Here is a 24,952-nt window from a genome sequence, read left to right as displayed (position 1 = left end):
TCAGAGTTCAGCCAACTACTCCAGTATAACTATAAATAAATTTGGAAAACTATCAATTAAGCTTGTCAAAAATTGTTAAAAAGGCAAGTTTTCGAAGAATTTCAAACTGTTAACATAAGAACATTACGTGTGTTACTTTGGTAGGGCAAAACAACGGAAAAGGAACAGAAATGGGAATCTCAATAGAGTTAAAATAGAATTTTAATTTTCTAATTCAGGAAGATTAAAATAACGTAATAGAAAAATTTAATTGGAACTTTTTTTTAAAATGCCAATAAACTGGAAAGAGAAGAAAGGAGTGGCAGCAACCATTCAGAACAACTACAATATGCATATCCGTAGCTTCCTCTTGCTTACGTACCTAAGGTACATCCTTTTATGTACCTAAAGATTTTGATTTCACAAAATAGTATTTTCTCAAGTGACATATTTTGGATGTTCCTTGCAATTTTCCAACAGCTTTATAAGACAAAGCCCTATAAAATGAAGTAGTCATTGTGATTCCTGTCAAGGCATGGTTGGTACACATCCAAATTTATTTCACACAGAATAATACATCTCACTTTTAATTAGACATTCATCCAGCTAACTAGCAGTGTACCTATGTAACTCAAGCATTTAGGTTGTAGCTTGGGGAAGTTACTTGCAGTAGTACACTTGGACAAGAACTCTACATCATACAGTAGTAACAATTTACATAAGAATTTATTAGCTTGTAGATCTCAAAATACACGCTTGCCAAACTGCCATGCGAATCATTTAACATTCTGTAAATTAGACTGTATAAATTTTAATAGGGTAGAAACCAAAAAGCTTAAAGACTCCTTCAATGCTGTTCCCATCCTAAAGTCAGTATTTAATGCCTTATGGTTAAGCAGTGCACATATGTTCTTGAAAGGAGCTCCCTAAGTTTTGCAGAAGCAACAAACAGTTATTGTGGTAAATATCACTGCTAACTTGCCTAGAATATTCTTTAAAGCAGGTGATAGATAAGATTATTTCTGCAATACCTTTCCGAATATAATGCAGATAAAATAGCCAACAGGAAATTATTCTCCTATTCTCATGTTAACAGAAAGAAAAGAAAAATTAGGCTTATCTGTGCAGACCCAACATGAATCCTATGGAGAAAGTTTCCAAAGTGTACTCATTTGTAGCTATGCATCCTCTAAAGATGTACTGTAATCATTTTTTTTCCTTAACAATTAGATCTGTTCCTTCTGCTTTCAGAATATAAATACATACACAGTTGCATACAAATGCATGCAAACACACACGCGCTGCAGGACTACCCACTTCCTTGTCCCACCAACAGAAGACGATTTGGTCCTTACCAAATTAAGGTAGTAAGCCTTCAACTCTCCTTGTTGGCATACTTGAAAGGGTACCTCCACAGCCTAATGAGAACAATAGTACAAACTATACTTAAAAAAACATATTCAGTTACCAATCCAGAGAAGAGACTTGGCCACTGAATATTGGTTTTCCACATGACCCCCTATTTCAAAACCCAAGCAGCAGTATTTGGAACACACAAAACCTCTTTCTGGAGGTATTACAAAAGTATTAAGAGAACTAATTTTTGTGTTAAGTGAGACTAACCGAATACAGAAATATTTGATACACAAAAAAGCACCCTTTTTTCCTCCCAAACTTTGCTCTTGAAAAAATTCTTATTTAAAAAACTCCTACAAACATCAAGCAGCAGTTTTTTGGGGGTGGGGGCAGAGGAAGAGATTTAGACCTATTTTTGTTTTTGTCCTGGAAGGTGATGAGTGCTTTTATGAAAGGACAAAGTGCAATCACAAGAATATCCGAAGATCACAATGAGGAAGATTGTGACTATTTATGTGCCTTTAAAGTATATAAGTATCTACTCTTTCTTTATGTTTTTTATCATTACTGTTAACGTGGAAGTCCAGCACACAATAGCCCGTTTGTTTAAACCACCGATGTGAAATATACTCTCTGACAGAATGAAAGTATTTGCTTTAGGACTATACTTATCCCCTTCACCCTTTTGGGGCTTCACCTGTTGTCTACTCATTCAGAAAAAGAAATATAAAATAAAACATTTGTCACCTCTGGAATGCAGCATAAGTTTACAATAAAAATAAAGATCATATTATAGCCAGTCCATTCACATAAAAGAGCATCCTATAACCTTTGGATGCATTTTTTTATATGTCAGACCCTGCCCATTAAATACATCTGTCTGCACTTTCATAAATGAGACTCAAAAAGCCATTGCACAGAAATGTTATTGCTGAAACTTCTGATTTATGACAGGCTATTACTTCAATATATTCCATTTAGCATTATGAATACCATCTAGATCTCATGAGCTGATAATGTGGCATCAATTACCAACCTTACGAACTGCTATCATATGGAAAAAAAAATTAGAAAATTCAGATTCCCGCATACAACAGCAGCTTTGGCATTGAACTTTGTGCCTGCCATATGTAAACTAAGGCTGACATTTATTCTGGGATGAAGGAGGACCATTGGGGTGTAATAAAGAATGAATTAAATTCAACTGTGATTTACACCCTCCACAACCTCACTAAGTCCACTGGATTTCACACATTGTAATTCAGTACTAAATTTAGCCCAAAGTAGACATACGTACCTACATTTTTAGCACTATTTTGAGACACTCAAGAAGTTTCACTCTTTTACTCCCAGAAGGTTTGGATTACAGTCATTCCATATTTAGAAATGCCTCTCTCTAGAAGGAACAGTAGTTTTCTTTCACACTTCTGATGAGGCAAAAGCCAACAAATACTAGTTAACTTTTGTTTACTTATATGCACCAGTTTTTATACTAATGGCTTTGAATGGAAGGCCACAGAATCAGTAAAATGTGCCTCAGAGAGGCACCTCCATTCACTAAAAAAATAACCAAACCAAAACAAAAACCCCGTAGTTAATGCTTTCTGTTTTATGTATATACATTACCTGTACACACAATCACATATAAATTAAGGACAAATAGCTAATTCAGTTTAGATACCAACACACTAATAATGAGAAAAATTTACATGAAAATATAGCATTTACAGAGATCTCTTACAGGAGAATTACATTAATAACCCTAAATTACTTAAAAGAGAGACTGAAATTATCAAGATGCAAACATATTTCAAGATGAACAGACTTTGATCTGCACTACAGACTTTTCGCACTACAACATTTCAAAGTTAGCATGCTACCACACCTGACTTTAAAGGAAAAAATTAAGAGGACTCTTCAGAAACCATGACCCATACCTGGATCACATACAAAAGCAAGCTCCTGATACTGTGATAGATACATAAATGTTATCACAAGTTTTGTCATAATAACAAAGCAGCAAGAACACATACAATGTTGTTCTTGAATTTGCTTTTGCGGGAGAAGAAAAGAGATCCTTGGAAAAAAAAAAACTCTATAAAAACTACTTCAATAGACTATACTGCACTCATTGATCAAGGAATGGAGAACAGAATATATATTTTTGTACAGTTTGTACAGTCATATAATATTGCTACAACAGAATATTTTCTCCACACATACGTAATTGTGGAGTCCAACCAACTTCTATTGAAGTCAACAGAAAGGCTATTTTAGTTTGAACGAGTACTACATTTTTTCACATTAAAACACGCAACTTCAGCAAGTGCTGATACCAGCTTTAAACCAAAAATTATCTTTTTTTGTCAGTATTATTTCATAAAGTTTGTTTCCCTGTTATACGAGCTCATGGCTAACTGATGAGAACAGATATTACAACCTGGACTGCAAAAAGATGCCATTTATTTAGGATTGCTTGTGTACTTCCTGAAACAAGCTGAATTTGCTTAAACTTCACATTTTCTTATATTTGTCATTGTCATTATCAGGATGAAAGATGAACAGTTTAATTTTATTCATCTTCAGTTGGAGATTTAAGCACATCAATTAAGCCTTCAATTAAAATTACTATCAGCTAAATAAAAATAAATACAGCTAAAATGCAAACATAAAATGTCCAGGTTAGAAGTTCTGGTTTGTGCAAAATCTCTGGGAGTCAGACAGGCAATGACTGTACCAGCTGTTTTTAAGGTCAGAGCACTCAGCACACCTTGTCAGTGGACGTGGCTGTTTCATGCTCAAATCATGGCCCTCAAAAATAAACTTACACCAAGTACTTGCACTTAGAAGGAAAGTTCTGCTGTTTGAATCAGGTGATGGAGCAAGAACCGAGCTTTTCAGCGAGTACAGCACAGTCCGAGTCATTCTAGTCACCAGCTTACCTGGTTCAAGAAGGTAAGGAGCTATGGCACTAGCTACTACATTCTGTATATGCTTCGTATTGAAAGGCTAGTACAGACTGATCGTGGCAATGAGGATTAGAGGACACTTATTCTGTAAGTCTGCACAGTCCAGATAACCTTTGACTATTGTGAAAGTACCACTTACATCTGTTTAAATTCCCCTCACAATCCTACATATTTGAGGCTGTTGTTTATGTCGCTCCAAGGTAACAGACTGATGCAAACTTGTAATTAGCACAAACCCTACCAGCACAGCCACCAGGAGACTAATTTGGATTTAGAGAGCACTGCTAGGGAAGTCACAGCACTCACGCAGTTAACTCCTCAAAATATCCATGCTCTTGTGAACAGGAGACACCCACAAACAACCCCACCAAACACAGGCATGGAAATTGTTGTATCTCTGAGGTCTGGGAGTAAAATCAGGAAATACAATAAAGGAAGTTCAGCAATTGAACCTGTTTGAACCTGCTCTTAAATGCGGTTACTAGATGCGAACGTTGATACAGCCAAGCTTTTTTGAACTTCAATTGGCATGAAAAATACGTAATTTTCACTTATTCTTGACAATTGCTTAACTGAAATTTGTGTTTTTCCTAGGATATGAGAATAGAAATGTTGTGTGCGTTATTATGAGTAAAATAAATGGATGTCAGTATTTAATTCTTCTCGTTGCTTAAGTTCTGAATAATTTTTAAGAATCCACAATAATTGCACTTCACTGTGCCTGACAGCTTCTTTTATGATACTTTTTTCTTATTGGGGTAAAGAGAATAGCACATAAAATCAACTGAACAACAAAGCAAATGCCCTTGAACACAGTGAAATTCCAAGTATTCAGGTGAGGCCAGTAGGAATTTTCTTACGAAGAAGTAGTGAGAACAGAAAGGAATTAATCCAGACCCCTCAAATAATCCCAGATACCTGAGGATACAACTTCACAATTTGACCATAAAGGCATGATGCAGACACTGGCAAGGACAATGAGAATTAGTGAAAGAGCATCTTAGTGCACTGGGTGCAAGTCAAAACACTGAGGAAATATCCCATAAACCGCAACTGGTCTGTTTCTGAAACATGGCAGGCCAAGTTTCAAATATTATGAGAAGTCATTAAAGAAGAGGGAAAAAAAAAAAAAATATTGTCACCTAGACAAAACAAAATCTACAAACCCCAAGCTCCTTTCCCAGTTCTGATAAATCAATCCACAATTAAAGAATATTGAAATGGTCTCTCAAATTATTTGGAAGAAGCTAGGCAACACTATTAAGCAGCTGGTAGGTACAGATCTCTTGACAGAGGTGTTACAAATATCTACACAAGAAAATACATCAGTGCTTACGAAGAGCATGGACTACGGATTTTCGCTTATTTCCTCAGCATCCATCACGCTACTGGGGTATCAAATGATCTTTCATCGGGTTTTGTAGCCTTTGTGAATAAGTGTATCTTCCTTTTGTGATCAAGCTACATCTGCTGATATCCTGGACTACTTACGTTATCTCGATTCATCTGGCTTTAACAAATAAATGTACTACACATGGAAGGATGCAGTCATGCTATCATTTCGTGTTGGTATAAAGTATGGCAGATTCCTTTTATTTCCAGCTTTGGTATTGATACCAAAGCAGGAATTCTTGTTACATAAACAAAACATTTACACTTACTCCAGTTGAGTTTACACCTAGTTATTAAAGCGGTGACTCTAGTTCAGTGTGTATCACACTAAAGGATCTTTAGAAGAAAACATGAAAAATAAAGAAATTAGACCTACTGAATATTTTCTACATTACAAACAAATGGGGAAAATAGCAACAAAGCTGTCAGTAAAAAAAGCTGCATCTCTAATGCTCCATCTAAAAACTCATGTTTAATCATAAACAGACCATGAAAAGAGAATGAGCAAGCCAGAATAGCAACACACATAACTCTGAATATTTAGTAGTTTGATATTCTTTTGGAAAGCATACCATTTCAGATTGCTACAAATTCAGAATAGCTTCTTAAAGCTAAGAGATACTCTGCTGCATGAGATACTTAAAGTATATTAAATACGGTTTTCTAAAATAGCTTCTTCAAGAATAAGAACCCAATGAATATATGTAATAAATACAGAAGTCACTAACTCTTTACAAGTTCTAAAACCCTCCAGCACATCCTTTGGTGTGTGCAGGGGAAAAAAAAGTGTGTGTATTTTTTATACATATATACCCCCCCCCAAAGAAAATATTATTAAATTCATCATAAGTCTTACAATCCAGAAAGCTCTATAACTATCAGTTGAGAATGCTTTGCTCTGTACATCTGCTGCCCATTTCTACCTAGTTAATTAGGTGCAATTATTCATAAGTACTTCCTTGTATAATTCTTGATATTTTGAAGAATTTGTACAGGATATTTGTGTCTCCCATGGAACATAAGCTAAATTACTCACCTTTCTTCCTGCTAAAAGCACGATTCATGTTGAAAAATCTATCCAGTCAACAATCTTTCTGGGTTTGGGTTTTTTTTCCCCCCACTTTAACCTGCAGAACAATACACATAAGAAAACAGAAAAGTCCATTATTATATTTGAAGTTAGATCATTATCTTCCTATTAAAGACAATGCAAATTATTTTAAGAATTTTGAAGTAATTCAGAGAAATAAATACATTAATTTAGAATTTTACTCTTTACCAACATTTTGCAGCCCAAAAAAATAAAACCAACACATCCAATGCTGTTCAAACTCATCCCATTTTGTAATATAGAGATTTTTCTTTTTCAGCCATATGTAAAGATATTCCCACCACTTCTTTCCATTCTGTTCAGGTCTTCCAGACAAAAGCTGCACCAGTGCCCTTCCTCTTTCTCTGCTCTCATAGCAGTCCAGTCAAAGGAGGAAAAAAAAAGGGGGAAAAAATTTTAAAAAAGAAAAAAATTTAAAAAAAAATCAAAGCACTTGGTATCAGATTATCTTTGAAATCAGTTAGAAAATTACCTTTGCTTTGAATAAAAACAAAAGTTAAGCCAGTATTTCAAATGTCAGCATCAAGATGACTGACAAATTCATTTAAGATACTTTATGCAGCTCATGAACACTTTTTGTGGTGCTTGCCCCTCCTTTTCAAATTATTAAGTTCAACACCAATTAAAGCAACTATATCTCCATTTCCAGGTAGACAGTTGATATTTTTCAGAGTAGAACATGTGGGCAATTACAGCTAAAACACACCTCCATTTTATTTTCAAATAATCACTGATGTGGTAGGACTTCTCTTTCATACAATCCTGTGAGAATGAAGGAATAATCCTTGTTTACCTAAACCACAGTGTAGTACCCTAGATGTGCAACTAACCACCATTTGCTCTTTAAAGTACATGTACCAGATCCATTTTTGTTTTACAGATTTTACTGAGTATTTAAGGAGGGAGGATGCAATGAAATAAGCAAAGGCAGCAGGATATACTTTCCATCTAGTCATTTTGATACAAAGTCAAGAAGCTACTCATTTGATATACTACACAGTAGTTCTTAACAGCAAAACTGCAGAAGCCTTAACGTACACCCACGGTCATTGCCACTGGCTGCCTCCACTATCGGCAGTGCTACACAGAAAGCTGCAGATACACAGAGGTCAGTGAAGCCAGCAAACACCCGTAAGGGCTCTGAAGTCCTAGGAATGATTTCAGCAGCATCAGTGGAACGGGCAATGGCGTTACTGGGGTAATTCCAGTAAATAATAGCTCACCCGTGAGGGAGTTTCACCAAAAGCTGCCACAACACACAAGTAGTTCTCTTCGCAGAGAAGGCACAGAGTAGGACTTTCAACAGCGTAAATGATGACAATTCAGTTTAAATGAAGTAACAAGCATTGAACAAAATTAGAATTTCAGCTTTTCAAGCAACTGACAAATGTGTTTAGCTTAGAGGTTTAGTTTCACAGGGAACACAGCCTGTTAGATACGCTTAGAATATATAAGCAATGGCAGAACTTTGTTCAGGATGTTCACCTTGTTCATGAACTATTACACTCAGTGAAGAAAGCAGTTTTGAGTAAGAAGAGTATGTTTTCCCTCTGGCAGCTGTCTTGCACAACACTAGACCAATCACTTCAGATCTCCTCCATGATGGGATCATAGCATCTCCTTTTTCAGAACCTTTTTTTTTTTTAATTGTGTATTCCTGTCCTCATCCAAGAGACTACTAAGTAACATATTTGAGATGGCTTACTCAGTAGAGGATCTCCTAAATAGAGACTATGCATGCACATTGTGAGGCTGTTGGCTGGCCACATTTTGAGAGATCACCATTCAAGTATGTTGTTTAAAACAGAGCATAACTAAGTATTTTAACTGTTATACCTAACATCAAGTATTAACTATTAAAAGGTTGCATATATTTGCCCAGCAAATGTGCTAAGATGCAATGAAGTTCTTAATTGTTGCATTTTTTTTCCAAAAATTAGGAAATGTAATATGTTTTCTCCTCATGAACAAGGATGTATTACCATTAATCTATACTAGTAAAAGCCAAAATTTATTGACTACTTACCTAAAAATGGACAGTATTTTGCCAAAAGTGTGTTCACAATTTCAATTCCAACAAAACATCAATAGAAATACAGAAATGGCTTAGGCAACAACTAGTATTAAAACACTTAACCAGTGTACTTCCACTTATCACAGAAAATGTTATTAAACAGGGAAAGAAACACAATTAGCTACATGTAACTGCTTTTAAAATTCCCTCAAACTCTAATATGAACAACTTCATCAACCTCTCAGATGCAGAAAAAGCAGATGGTTAAATGCCCCATAAAATTTTGCTATTAAAAAAACCTAACCAAACACCACAAGGCTAATTTCAAATTCCTCAGTTGGTTTGGGGCAAGAGGATGACATCAGACTGTCATAAGCAGCACTGGTAAGTTTTTGATCAGAAGAGCAAAGTTATGGTTAGATATATCTGTGATATCTTTGCTCACAATATTCAAACAGACAAACAAACAAACAAACAAAGCTATTAGGAGCAAGCAAGCTGTTCTCTGATCACAGATGCTAGACAGGTTTTCCGGTAGAATATAATTTTGTTTCTGACAGTGCTTGACACACAAAGCCGCTGGAAGAAACTGAGTTGCAAAATGGTCTGTTAAAAGCTTGGAATGAAGTCAAAAGGAAGGTAAGTCAGAAAATCCCATTATGGTACAGGGAGCCCTGTGCAGAAGCAGGGAGTCCTTCCCGTGAAACCACTTGTTTAGAAAGGGTAAAGCAGTTACAACAATCAGAGGCATCAGGGAATAGGAATGTGGACCAAACCATTTCATTACTCATGACTTAGGAAGACACACCTATGTAAAGAATGTTTCTCCACCTTACTCCTAGGAGTTTTCTTCAGCTCTGCCCAGAAACCAAACCCTACTAGGAAATACAAACCTGCATGAGATTTCACAAAATGGTTGACAAAATATGAAAAGTTCCGACAGGTATAAACTAGAGAAATTTTGAGTTATATCAGGTTATTTCTTCTGGGGCACAGCGAAGAGAGAGACAGAAAGAAAAGAGAGAGAAAAGGCTTAGAAAATAATTTTATTAAACTAAAAATAATGAAAATATAAATAACAGCCAAACATCCTGGGCAGGGGACACACACAACATGGTCAGTCTGAACAGCGACATGGGCATGTGGCATGGGAAGTGGAGTTTAAGCTGCCATATCAAACTTTAAACAGTAACAGGGGAAAGCAAACACCTTCTTCTTGCTTTTCCCTTTGTCTTCACTGTCATTAACCCTTTACTTTTCATGGCGAGGTGCTTCTCACAGTGAGGAGGAAACTGCAAAATGGCAAGGGGTGCAATGAAACTAGTGAATTTGGTGACTGCAGTGTTTGGAGGCATTTGGACTGCTGAATGCAAGGGTGGTAAGATTTGAAGTTGAAATCATCACCTCCGTAATTACTTTTTAACACTGACAATAATGTCGGTTGCCGTCTTCTATGCTTTATGCAGCAAAGGAAGCTAAACAAAGATAGCGGAGTGGCAGTCTTCCAGCTTCCAGCACAAGCAACCGCAGTCCTCCCTGGCTGCTGAAACACCACCAAAGCTTCCACACAGACATCTTCAAACGCCTGTGGGCTCCTTCAGAAATGTTGTGTTTTGATAAGTTTTCTAAATTTAGATCTGTGTCAGAGAAGCCAAGAGAGGGGGTACTTAGGAAGGAGATGAAAAAAACCACCACTGTAACTGGTCTCATTAGTCTCCTATTTCCTCTTAAAAACTGGGCATTCCTCAGGATTTATTTGGGATTCCCTCCCCAGCCAGTCCCTTCGAACGGCATGGGCTGTAACAATTACCTGGGCTGAACCTTCCTTTTTTGTGTACCTCTTTTTCATTCCATAAATAATTCCTACAACAAAACCTCCCTAAAACCCCCAAATTGCACCCATCAACTCCCTTTAAAAAAAAAAAGTCAAATCTCACTTCCCTCTCCAACACACACAGTTTCCTTACAAACCCAAATTTAGCTTCAGAAGACCTGAAGATTCAGACTCTTTCCCCTCTCAGACCCCAGCCTTTCAAGCATATTGGATAACATTTCTTAAAGAATGAAGTACAAAATGTCTTAAACCTTGTTTTATAATGGGCCGCAGCACACAGGAATGTGTGATTCATTGACTTGCAATGAAACATAGGCTTACAAAGTTACTTCTGAAGGTAAGATGAGAAACTTTGGAATATGGTAACAGCTTTAAAGTTATCTGAGTTAGAGCAAAACACCATGAAAATATTGTCCTGATATGATGTGACATAATGAAGGTAAAAATTATAATAGTAAAAGACTACATTAAGTGATACACAAAAACAAATAAACATCATCATATCATGATGTACTCCCCTTACTTTTGTATGACAAGTAACTGAAACATTAACTTGCCACAACCCTTTTTCTGCTGAAACAGTAAAATGGTAAGAAAAAGATGTTGACACGTCAATGAACAAAACTCAGTGCAGACCCTGAACCTGCAGTCACATGCAGCCTTTCTTAATGTTGGGGCAACAAGCAGTTCCATTCACGGTTACAAAATTTATTTGTCCTTTATGTTTATAAGTGATAATAGAATAGTCTATAAGACTATAAGCAACAACAGCATTTAATTGAAATTTAGCACTATGAAAACTTGCAGGAATAATACCTCTTCCTTAAAAACAGCACAGCTCTATGGGCTTCACCAAAATCAAACAACTTTATCAACTGAAGTTCTTAGCCTGTGCTTGAGCTTTATAATTGCACAGAAGCACAAATGGAGTATAAATGAGAGCATTTAAGTTACTGGAAAGCTTTACTTTGAAAGTTTTATTAAACTCAGCATTTTCAAAAACATTCAATAGCCAGAATCAAGCTCTAAGCATACTTTCTGGCTGGAGGCAAATCTGCAGAAGTCCAAGGTTAATTCTTGTAATTTTTCACATGTGCAGAGTCAGGGGCGAACTGGTCAAGAATTGGTCTTCGAATGCTCTCATTTCCCCACTACCAAAGTATACCTTGCTGTAGAGATGATGATATTCTCACTGGGGCAGAGCTCAAACAACAACTCTGGTGGATTGTCAGCCTGCAGTGCTGGCCCTAGAGCCTGCGGCGAGGGAGGCATGAGTGAAGTGACCAGAGGTGTGACAGGGGCTCACCAAATGTGAGCGAAGAGAAGACAGAAGTGGTTTGGCAAATAGCAAAACAGCTGGAAACCACAGCCCTAAAATATAGCTCACCTTCCAATACGCTCACTCTCCTTCTGTGAAAGGGATGGGCAGGAACACCCTCATCTGAAGGCTAAAAATGTTCCTATGGTCTGACAGAGATCACAGCCCTTGTTCTCCCCAGGCTCCTGAAACCAGCTTGGAAGGTACAGAAGAATCACACATGCACTATTGTTTTTTCTCTCTCAACCAGTACAGGCCTAGTACCATTGTGACAAGTGTTTTTCCCCCCACAGCAAGAAGTCTTTCAGACCACAGGTAAAGCATTTCTCATACGGTAGATCTGCCAAAGCTAGAGGAGTATTCACAGAAACTCTGAGGACAAGCAGACAGTAGTGTTTTGCTATAAATATCAACATTAAACAGGAGGCCAGGAACCAGAAAAATCTATATGAAACTCATGCATTTCATACCAGTTTCCAAAAAGCTTGGGTAAGTGGCTTTTTAGTCTCCCATTTCCTAAAAATAACCTGCTCCTTTCAATAAGAAAAAAGAAAATACAGATGAGTAACAGGTGACAAGGGGATATCACTGAGACATCTGACAGCAAAAACAACTCCTTAGGCAAGGTTACCGCTAACTTTTGTTTTACAGCAAGAAGAAATATCAACATCAAGAAATACAACAAGAATAAATTTCACTATTAAAGTAGAACTCAGAAGAAAATGTGTTTAAAACTGCTGCAAGCACCAATAAATCCTCAGAGAAGTTGCTAATCGCACAATCTTAAGAAAAAGAGAAATAAAAAATTCACTTGTTTCACAAAAACAGTTCTCTAGATCTGGCTTTTAAAACATTAGAAAATATATTTAATTTTAAAAATATTGCATTTTTCAGCATATTTATTTGTAAACAATTATTTTGTATTATGCTCATCAATGATTGTGCTGATATGTATTACTGGATTACATTACTCACGGAACAAACTCAAGTTTATACTGTACAAACAAAAGGAGTAATTTTAAAACTGCGAATATTCCCTTCTTCCCAAACTTGTTCTATTTTGCAAGGAAAATCGATACTCTTATTTTGTTCACTATGATAGAATAATCATAACAGGATCCAAGAGGAGCTTCCTTTTTCCTCAAATCCACAAGCGCCAGTGTCTAGTGAAATGTGGTGAAGGATTTCAGTCGTGTCAGCCTAATTTTTACTCTGCTGTACAAGAACTTACAGATGTCAGATGCTTAGAGCCAGTAGAAAGGCTTTATACATGTTCTCTCTCAAAGAACTCAAGCACTTTCATCTGCTTCCAAAAGACAGACAGATGGCAAACATCTTGCTCACTTGCAGACAAGAAGGTCTGTATTTGACATCCCATTAGCCATTTAATCATCTATATGGAATCTGAACAGGATTTTTGCCTGTCCCACTACTTTCAGATGGATGATGGAGAGCCTGAGGAGCTTTGTTAGTGTTTTGTTTTTAACAACAATGGAGTGAGATTCAGCAATGTCCACCATGAACAGGTAAACATAGAACAGCTCTTAAAATAGTTCAGGTAGAAGGGATACTGGACTCGAGCTTTTTGAGTCGCAGCATGAATAATTCTGAAAAACTTTACGCACAGTCCTTGCTTGGATAGATATATACAGCTAAAAGGAAAGGTATGTCCTGACACTGAATATGGTTACTTCTATGTTGGCATCATCCCTTCTCCTCTGGAAGAGCTGACTGCTTCATACACAATCTAGAGAAGCTATTTATTTAATTACTGGCAGATTATTTTCAAACCCTCCATTGCATTTTCTTTTGGTGGGGGGAAAAAAAGTATTTGAAATCTTCGGGTTTCCAAACAAAAGCAAATTCTTGTTAACCTTCTGAAATTTTTAAGGTTATATTTATTGTATTCATTGCATTTTCACAATCACATTGTAAAAAGTGCTACTGACAGAAAAGGCAGAGACGGAAAGACTCATGAGGTATTCTAAAGGTAATCTCCAAATAAAGCACAACAATTTTTGACATAACTTAGTTTAGTACTGCTTACAATGAAAAGCTCATTGTATTTAGCAGATCCATTGTAGAGGCACAACAGTTTAACAAAACACTTTACTACTCTACCAAAGTATATTTGGCCAAACTTGAAGAGTGCATTCGACATACCATTGTGCACACACGCTCCACCAGTCCCGTAAAACTACTCTACATGCTTCCCTCGATGTGCATTAAACTTAACTGAAGTTCAAAAGCTGATTACTGATGTTCAAAAGATGATTAAGAGGAAGTGAAAAACCCAGATGTCTGTTTAGACAGAAGCAACCAGAAAATTTCTGGGTAGGTACCAGGGAACAACCAGCAAGAGAAGAATGAGGAGAAACGTGCCTGCATCTCCCCCCCCCCCCCCCCCCCCCCGTATTATCTTTGCTCCCGTACAGACTTCACAGTATACACTAGATGTTTTCTCTGCTGCAGTGCTCTTTCCAGGAGCTCAACAGGCTTGCTCCAACTTATTATAAGCACAAAATGAAAGAATTAATCACCCTTTCTGCAAGAGCTCTGAACTATGACACTACAAATGGTTTCTAACTCTTTGAAGTCATAGTTTGGGGGTTTTTTAAAAATTGTAAAAGCTTCTGGTTTTTTTTTTTTGTGGGTTTGTTGAGGTTTTTTTTTAGCGTACAAGATCAATACAAGATTAACAGAGATCATCCTCTTACAGAAATGAGAAGTACATACTAAAAAGCTATAATCATGTCAAAAGTGTGTGGGGGAGATTATATAATTTTAAACTTATTTATCTGCAGGACTTCAAGTCCGTACTTTTATACCTTAATTTGGGGACCCTTGTTCCACAACTCTCCCTCAAAGGAGAACCAGAACCCTGTTTAAATTCTAGGCGTACAGACTGCTATACGGAGTGTATATATACTTGCTTTCTTATCTTTTACAGTCCAATTCCTATGATCACTTCCCTCCCAGTGGTAAAGGTCACATGTTGGAAAAAACCCCACTGCTGTACAAATTTCTAACAACTGATTTTCACATAACCAATTTATTAACGTATTACATACTTCTGAAACAATGACATACAAAAGTGTTATTTATTTAACAAAAGTTAAAAGTTTCACTCACTTCACAAAGACTTCTAAAATCTGTCATATTGAACACAGTCCCTTACTATTAAAGTCAATAGATTTCTCATTAATGTTAATGCATTCAGAATCTTTGCTTTAACTGGTTAGCCTCAAGGACAGCATTAAGCTGTATTTATATGATAAGACAGGCTTTATTAAGTGATTTCAACAGTTTTCAAAATTGAGAAAAGTTGGCAATATCCATTTTGTCACTTCTACTAAATGAATCTCAGATTGAGTATCTTGAAAACTAGATTATATTGTTTTTTAGGCTTTATCATATTACATTCCTTTAGCTTATCTTCTTTAGCCCTTCTGAATACATTCTGAAGAATCCCAACATTTTGACAAGGACGTGATCTTTAGTGAAAAGCACAGATGTTAAACTGACACAAAAGCATGGGAACCAAAATCATATTTATGACAAATTAATCTCCTAATCTCTGTCCTGTAGATCAGGTATGTGTGTTCAAGTAGTTCATTATAATGTGTATTAAGGAGAAATATTCGTGTTTTGCACATTATTACAGTTATTATGAATCTTATTTCGAGATTTTGGTAAGTGATCCATCCTGGAGTAATTTAGTAGAAATTACCGAGATATAGACTACTACGTAATAGAATTTCCAAGCTAGCAAGACTTGAATTTCTTCAATTTTCCTGGATAGGAGTGTTCTGTATCTTTTAACACAGTTGGGACTAAGGACAATGCGTAAGTTTTTAAAAGCATGATAGCTCAGCAAGTTTAGACTCAAACATTTATCACATCACACACAGAATAGTACTGGCTACTTGGGAAGACATGATTCCAGCCCCTGCTCCAATTACCTTCCATGTAGTTGAAACATGCTGCAAGTCTTAACATCATGTTTACAGTTTGTTCAGCTTTGCATAGAAAAACCCTCAGTGAGGCTTCTCCAATATTTGGGAATGGAAGAGTGTCTTCTCCTGTCCTTTACAAGCATATGATACTTTGACAACGATCCTTAAACCACTACACATAGCAACTCACTCCCCAGGTAAACACCAATCTGTGCTGAACCTCCAGAACCAGAGGAGAGAAATAAATACAGATCAACCCCTAAGTACACGGACAAAATTCAGACAACTGCTAACAGCAGATTCAGTGACTGATCCCATAACTGAACTACTGGATGTAAAAGGAGAGGGATGTGAAAAGTAGGTACCAACACCTGCCATGTTTTCAAAGAAAGTACTTTTTAGGCTTTTCTCTTTAATATTGGGTGGAAAAAAAAGAAAAAGAAAAAAGAAAAAAAACCCCAAACTGCAGAAGAACAGTGTTTAAAAACTAGAAATGGACCCTTGCCAGAAAGTTTCCTATTGAATGGCTTAAATGCCATTTATTTTCCCTTTCTTTCTATACAGATCTGAGCTACCAACTCTGGTCTATGGCTTTGGGTACAGCGACTAGATTCGTAAACACTGAAGCAAAACCATGACAGTTTCACAGCACCTCAGTCCTTTCAGAAATTTAAGCTTCACTACCAAGGTTTCAAGAACTCAGCGTATGGATTCACAGTGTATGAAATATGACCCCACTTAAACCAGATTTTCAAATGTATGTGTGTAGGTGAAGACTGCAAGTTAATTGCACTTGAACTATATTCACACATCTTTAACATCTGTCCCTACCAGTCAGCAGCAAGCATCTGAACATCCAGTGCTGACTGCCTTGGAAAGCACAGCTCACAGGGGCTAATGACCTCCTGTATGAGGAGCAAAACTCCACCAGCGTGTATATACTCTTTCATGAGATCCTCGTAACACGTAGCCATAGAGAATCCTCTCCTAGATGTTATGACCAGACACTCTATTTCAAGAGAAGAAACGGCAGCAAAAATCACAGAACATAAAACAACTCTCTACTGCATTCATGCACTTGAGAAAATGCTGCTTTCAAAAACCAAACCTAGGAGTCAGCTGGTGAAACAAAATCAGAACCATCAACACAAAACTGCACCCTATATCCAACCGTTATGCCAAACTACATGCTACTCTCTCCTCCTCCTTCCCTTAACAACATACATTGATGTTGCCAATTTTATGAATCAGGCATAACTATTCAGATTACTGAGGTTACTTCCAGGACAATCACATACAAATAATACTGGTAGTCACTAATGAAAATTAAATTACTCGATGTTTTGGATTCATATACAAACACAGCTTCACGAACACTTCTTGAATACTGCTTTTCCAAAACACTAATGTTGCTATATAATCAAAGAATCAACCATACGAGAGCTGAGCATCTCTACTGGTATTTATGTATTTCACAGAAGTTCATTTCAAAAGAAATAGCTAGGAATACTGAAAAAGAACAAGCTTGTGTGAAATTACAATCTTAAACAGTCTTGCTTCTACTGCAGTTTTAAGTTTTTGTAAAAAAAAAATTGGGCACAAAGGTAATAATTGAGAAATGCAGCAACATATGAGAATTTCTGTAGTAGGGAATAGGCATTATGGCCCAGTGCTATAAAAATCCTGCTCAAACACACCACATCTTTAGCTACAGTTTTCTGTGATTTTCCAAAACCCATTCTGTTTTAATGGAAAACGAATGCAAGAAGACTCAAGCAAAGCTTATTCTCTGGAAATTGCTTGAATATATATGCACATGCATAGATGTGTACGCTCAACTGGCTCACTGATGGCATGCGGACAAAAAGGACTGTTACTGAATTCTTACAAACATCTTTGACTCTACCTTTAAAACAAAAAATTTTAAGTAGCTGTTGCAGAACAGCAGCATCTAGGTCACTTGAGAAAAACTCTACTTCTCAAAGAAAGAAATCAATATTTCAACAATACTGATATATAAAGAAAAAATATGAAGAAAAAACAGTTCTGTTATGGTGGGGGCAGACAGAGATGAAAATCAAAATGACTAATTAGCAGTTACCTTGAAGACTGAAAACATAACGGATTATTTCAGATAGGAGAGGAAAAATTACATGTGAAATTACTTATTGAATGAGTACATGAAATTACATGTGAATTACCATGCCTTGATAAGCTGGAAAGGAACTGAAGAGGAAGTATTGTTGTAAGCTGGGAGTAACGGAGACATTAAGTACTACAGCATATTTGTGGACAGAAGTTCCCAATCACTCTGCCAAACCTCTGTGCTCCTTTTTCTTCACTTTGTTTATGACTCTGAGCATGCAAGCTCTAATTTGTTTCTTGAACTACCTATATTTAAATCTTTTTGGAATTCCACTGCACAAATGATTGCGCAAAATTAATCTCACCTTTCTATTTCATCCAAGAATGTGTGTGTCTGCTAACTGGATTTTCAAAAGTATACGTTGCTGGTCACAACTCAGTGATATTTTTCAACGAAGGTTTAGCTTTGTGTGTATAACCTTCCAGAAATTATCCTTTATTATAACTGGACTCTGACTTCTTCAAGAAAGCACAAGAACTATTAATACCACCAATGTTTTAAAACTCCATTAAAAGCAGAAGCAACAAGATGACAGCATAACTACTATAGGAGCCAAATTAAAATATACTTCTCACTTTGTAGCTCCTTCAAAAGGAGAATATTGCTGAAACTGCCAGTATAAGAATTATTTTCAAGCAGTAAAACCTCAACCTGCTGCCACTGAAACCTGAGTGGCTTTAATACCCAAACTAGGGTCTACACCAGTTAGTAAGTATTAACTTTTCCAATGTCATTGGAATCAAGCCAACGGGAAACAAAATGTATTTTGCAGTCTTGATTTACAATACACATACATAACGAAACATCAGGACTTAATAAGTAGCCATAAGAAAAATGTTATTTGAAAGCAACCCTAAACTAAAACAAATGAACCAACCCCTGAATTTCCTTCAAATTCTCTGGAGAGTTTCATAAGCTACCCCCATGCCCCCTTCCCCGGGGGGGGGGGGGGGGGGGGGGGGGGGGAAAGTCAGAACTAATAACCCAAATGATTATTTCTTTTTTTATGCCAAAGTAATGCTGGAGCTAAAACTGGTGTAACAAAGGAAGGTAGTTGCTTATTAATACTGGGGAAGCTGCTTCCTCTCCCATAATGCTACTTAGCATTTATGAAATCTTTCAACAAAGGATGTAGAAACACCTATTGACATTAGGTAAAGTTTACAAGTACTTGTATGAGATTATTATCATTCTATCTTGTAGATGCAGAAATTAAGACAGAGAGACAATACATGGCCTCCCAATGTCACTGAAAGAATTTAACAGCTGCAGTAAAAGCCAGGGCTTCTGAGTTTCACTGTTTAAGGATTTCTCTAAACTGAAAATATTTTCTAGCAGTTACTCAGCACATTAAAATGAAGATATTTTCCTGACAAATTTTTACAGCAAGCTTAGATAGTTCCTCTTTAATTTATAGGGAGCATAACATTACTACAGAACCAGAATGTAACTTTTCAAACAGAAGAACTCACTACTATTTCATTAACTGATAGCTAAGTGGAGGTTTCAAAGCAGAAAGGGAAAAGAAAAGTGGAACTACAAACAGGACAGGGTGCCAACTTCCACCAATTTTATGGCCCCATTCCTCATGTTATGACCAATAACGTAACTAGGATCAACAAAAGGGGACGGATGACACCCCTACCTGTTCCCCCCCACCCCCACGAGGTGAGGATTACTGTGCCCATGGTAATACTGTGAGTCACTGAATTTGTACATGTTCGTGGCACTCACCATGGACTCTAGTGAAGCTCTACAGTAAGCTCACTCTCCCCACTATGCTTTTGGGATCCTTCACAGCAGTAGGTAGTCTTTCAAATGGTTCTAGCTGGCCATCCAAGCTTAATGAATCCTCTTGATATTGTTGGCATCTCATGTGTCTTGCTGTTGCTCTGATGAATATAGGATAGTTCACTTGAGCAAGTTCTTTGCCAAATTATACTCTTACGTTTCATTTAAGTAATTTACATCCAAGGAGTTTCTCTTCCAACTGCCTGCAATAAAAGGAGGAGCAAGTCACCACCACACCTTGAATTCTGCTCAACTATCTGATTTAGGAAATAATCATCCATTTACCGTACTATTTTCTTCAGCTATTTGGTGCTATTTGCATTCAGTATAGTGAATTCAGGTTATTTGTCTTTTTATTGCTATTTCATGACACTAAGGAGAGATCTTGTCTTCAGATACTTTGCCACTATATTATTTAAAATGTTTGCAGTCTTAAGATCTTGCAGGACTGGTCTAAATGCTCGGTACAAATACAGGTCTCCACTGTTACGTAGCTTCCAGTCAAAAGAACGGTATTTGCTTTTCACAGTTTTCTCTTCCCTTTTTTTGGTTAAAGCAAAAGGGAACAAATGTACATAAAACCAGTAAAACTTTCCTGTGCATCTTCCCTAGGGTGCTCTGTGTGAGATAAGCATTTTTGCCATGAATTCTCATCCACATATCACCTTCAACTCTACCCCACAACTCACATTAAAGAGAGTTAATTTTTTTTTTTTTTTTTTTACACATCTGCATTCTGGCACTGTGTCGATAGTCTCCAGCGCTGAATAGATTCATTCACATGAAACCAAATCTTTGCTTTGCTCAGGGTGATGAACAACCTCACTTGTGACATTTACATCTATTGATTTGCCTGTTCTGTGACTACTCCATTACAATATGTTGATCAAAATTATATAAATTGATAGTTCACTGCATTAGAAGATCTGCACTTTTCATCCCAAAGTCAAAATGATTTTTTTTTTTTTACCCATACAAAGAACTACCCTTTGATACTTCTTTTTACTTATCTGTATTGTACCAGTTTCAAACTGGTACTTTTTCTAGACTCAAAAAGTGAGTAACCAGATTGTATAGAACTTCATCAGTGATATATGGAAAGCTGCTAGCAGACATTGCTATCTTCCCCCTGTCAAAAAAGTTAATTTCGAGCACTAACTTTACCCAATAGACTTCTAGCCATCAGAGAACTGTGCATCTTCCTCTTCAGCAAGAGCTAATAAGCTGCATTTCTGCTGTTGAAAAGATACCTACCCAGTAGCATCAAAATTTGAGCACAAAATATCACTGTAAAGGCCAAGAACATAGCTCAAATGCTCTGCGATATGCACCACTAAACTCTATGCTAGATTTTAGTGCAGTCCAAGCTGTATAACAATACAGTTTTGTGACAATTCCAAGTACAAAGTCAGCTTTATCATGCTATCAGTCTGATGTATTTTTAGGAGCAGCGAGATCCACAACTCTCCAAACCAAAGAAATAAAGAAATATAAACTTGCCTTTAAATTTGCCTTTTTTTAAGTCATGCAATTGAGTTGAAACACTAACAAATCACCACTTTCCCTCAAGGTTAAAATACTGTGTTTTATCTTGTACTTGTCATGAAGCCATATCTGCACAATTAACACGGCTTATCTGATTAACAGAAATTCACTAAACTGCAGTAAGTCATTTGTCTAAGCTCAATGGCAATTGAGTTACCAGGAAATCACCTGGTTTGGCTATCTCTTCTTCTTAAATATCCACATAGCTGACATTATCATAGTATTTGACACCTTTAATCACATAATAAGGGCTTGCCAACTTCATAGGTCAGAGTTACATTTTATAGATGGGACAGCAAAGATAGAGACTGATATTCGGGAGAACACATTTCTCCCACCATTTAGCAGTAAAGGATAGAACACACTGGAGAGACCATATTTGAAAGCATATATTAAAAAATGCATAGAATCAGGTGCTGGGAACCAAACACCTGGAAACATGCTCTGTGTTTTGAGAGAACAACCACAAAGTAAAACAATCAGAGGTGTAAAAGAACGTTCAGATGCAAGTTTTAATTTTGAACACCACAGCGGAGGGGAGGAACAAACTAAGAGTCTTAAGACTGGCAGTTTTAGATGAACACTGTTGTTCAGGAATCTGTTGAAACATTGTGTGAATGACAATTCATAAAAATATACAGTGCCTTAGTGACAAAAAATTGCAAAGCACTGAGCCATGTCATTTATTCAAAGGTAACAGAGTACTCTTCATAGATCATCGTAATATAGCACCCACCCCTTAAGGCTGCCACCTCAGCCCTGAGCCGCTGACAGGACTACTGCCCAAGGCAGAGGGGCAATCAGGCATATATGCTTTTTAAGAGTCTTACATATTGATGCCCCAGTATGGCAGAGTAAACACATGATAATGGACATGCCTGAGAGTTACTCTTGGGGCAGTAAGTCTGCAGAAAGGATTAAATTCATCCAGGAAAATAAAACATTCTTGAAGAGGAAGGGATGAAGGCAGCATGTAGAAGAGGACGTGTGACAGAACCACACAACCACCACACAACTATGAACCCCAGATCAGCAGAAGTTAAAAAATGAATTTAAAGTATGGTAAGTTAATCTTCATGTTTCTGATTTTTTGAAGTTTCTTTAAAAATGCTTTTATTTTAGGTGCTACAAACTTCATAGAAGGATTTTAATAATTTTTCAAAAAAATGCCCTACAGTTAAAAACAGTAATATGGTGGGCCTTTATTTTCTGTTATTCTGCATCACTGAAACATGACCTATTTGGCTATCCAGGTCTGAATTTCTTTAATTTGATTTTTTTTTTTTTTTTAAATAGACCAAAATTTAAGTGTTCCTGTCTGTTAGAGTAGATTTTGGGTTAAATCTAGCAAGATTCAATTACATTTATTCAGAAATCTCCTTTGTTTGGATTTTTCGTCTCCATCTCGAATTCCACAGTCACTTAAAAATGCAAAAAAGAGGTGTTTTAAATAGTATACATGTCTAGTGAGACAATTAGGTAAGTTTTTATTAATGGCTAAATCATGTATCAAGTTTGTGAGGTGTCAAAGTAGACACTTACATAAAACCCCTCAAAATGTCATGAATGACGCTATCATTTACAGCTTAGACAATATTTAGGTGAAGCAACACATCTTTGCTCACATTGTTTTTCAAACATTTCTAAGCCTAGTTGGTCTTTGTCCTTCCATTCCAGGAGCAAGTGAAAGTGTCCCAATTACCAAAAAAGTTAATGAAATCAGGAAATAAGGTTACAGAACTGTGGAAACATCACTTCTAATACACCTAGGACCTTGAATACACTTTGGGTAGCTCCAGTCTTCCCACTCCTGTGGTGCAGCACAGCTAAAGGTGAGGATGAAAAGGAAGCGGCAACTTATTACAAAAAGGAAGTAATCCAAAAAGGGGGGGGAAAGGCACTTTACTGCTTTTATATTTATGTTATTATTAACCTGTTTTAATTTAGTTATAGTAATTCTGTCTGTAAAAGGCCAGAATCAAACAGCCTCGTAACTTAGATTAACACGATAAACAGATCTGTAAATTTTCCAGTTCTGGAACTAAATTACAGCCAGTGATTTATAAATATAAAAGCAAATATATAAACAATAAGAAAATAAATACAACATGAATTACAATACAGTACCTTGATTCTTAACAAGCAAATTACATGTCTTCATGCTAAATTAATAACCATTGAGATGTGAAATGTAATTCTTTCCCTGTCTCAACAGCAGTCAAAAAAATATTGCAGTTGATCTTTTCACTCCAGGAGGATGTAAAAAATACAAACCCCTTCATACTTGTTAGGAATGTTAACTTTAGGGAGAGAGATCTTAAAAATAAAGTAATTTATAAATGAAAATAAGAAGTGGCAACAGATTGCATTCGGAAGTTTAGAACAAAGTCTTTTTCAATTTCACATATCATGTAATAGGTGTCACTAAAAAAAAAAAAAAAAAAAAGAAATTACCTAATGAATAAGTATCCGCTGTGCAAAGCCACTTAGCTGCTTACCACAGATCAATTGACTGTTTTTAAATTTAACGCTTTACCATGACTCAAAAGTATGGAAAGAACAGACTTGCATTTAAAAACAGGATTGAGGGTTAGATAGAGGAGGGCTGTGTAACTTCTCTGTCTACATCCCTACTACAAAGAGTAAAACACACTATAGAGTTGTCTCACAAAACCATTTGAGTTGACCTCTGATATTTTGATTCATCTGTTTACTCATAGTGAAAAAGTACACCTCCATCAATGCAGAATGTGACAGCCATTATGTATTCCTAATAAGGCCAGATGTCCTTTTTTTTTTTAGGTAAATAAAGAAAGGAAGCAAGTAGTTTTGAGGAGGAATTTCAATAGCAGAACATCATTAACCCAAGGAAGCATTTAGATGGCAAACGGGCAAACTACAGACACGGGCATTTCTTCCAAACACAGTTCAAGCAATATTTGTGGGTTGGAGGGGCAACTGGGAAGAATCACAAATGCAAGAACAGAATCCATTAAGTTTGTGTTTGCTTGCTTTTTTAAACACAGATTACATGTATTCAGGCTGTTGACAGCCTTTTTGGAAACCACTTAAGACACACCTATCTCCACCTGTCATATTGGAGAGTGATCGGCTGGGACACCATTTCATTCCTTGTGTCATGCATAAAGTCAACCAGGCTATTCCGTTAGATTACAGCAAATTATAAAGACCGGAGCACTGATGCAGCAGGGCATCCAAGAACTTCTTCAACTGCATCAAGTAGGTTCCCTGGCCACTGACACTTCTGAATGACAGAGCAGATCTTGGTACTGATGAACACCTTTCTTCATATAGGCGAGTCCTCAGTTCTTACGGTTATTTAAATTAACAGGGATAAAGCAGCTAGAATTACACGTCTCAAACATACCTTAAACTAAAGGGTAACTGGAGTTTGACCTTACACATTATGCCAAAAGGCACCGCAATGCACCCATTTATTTTGATAATACTGCAAAAAGTTTGAGATAAAAATGTTTTAAAATTATATAACTGCTTGACTTTCAGAGATGCGAAAGCCTAA

General features: G+C 36.6%; 1 protein-coding gene across 7 annotated transcripts in view; it reads right to left on the bottom strand.

Annotated features, from left to right (window-relative positions):
- Positions 1-24,952, bottom strand: part of GULP1 (GULP PTB domain containing engulfment adaptor 1) — a 169,337-nt gene that overhangs the window by 82,639 nt on the left and 61,746 nt on the right. For 5 of the 7 annotated variants that reach the window (XM_076342184.1, XM_076342192.1, XM_076342187.1 and 2 more), the window contains one exon: positions 6,733-6,823. In XM_076342184.1, coding sequence (XP_076198299.1) covers positions 6,733-6,760 — 28 coding nt within the window. In that variant the 5' untranslated portion in view covers positions 6,761-6,823. Of the gene's footprint in view, positions 1-6,732; positions 6,824-19,809; positions 20,070-24,952 lie in introns of all 7 variants that reach the window. The other 2 variants (XM_076342186.1, XM_076342188.1) reach the window with 1 other exon arrangement.

This window comes from Aptenodytes patagonicus, chromosome 6 (assembly GCF_965638725.1).
Source record: "Aptenodytes patagonicus chromosome 6, bAptPat1.pri.cur, whole genome shotgun sequence".
In the NCBI taxonomy this organism is placed as follows: Eukaryota; Metazoa; Chordata; class Aves; order Sphenisciformes; family Spheniscidae; genus Aptenodytes; species Aptenodytes patagonicus.
Note: the sequence above shows the minus strand (reverse complement) of the source record. Positions and strands in the feature narration are given on the sequence as shown.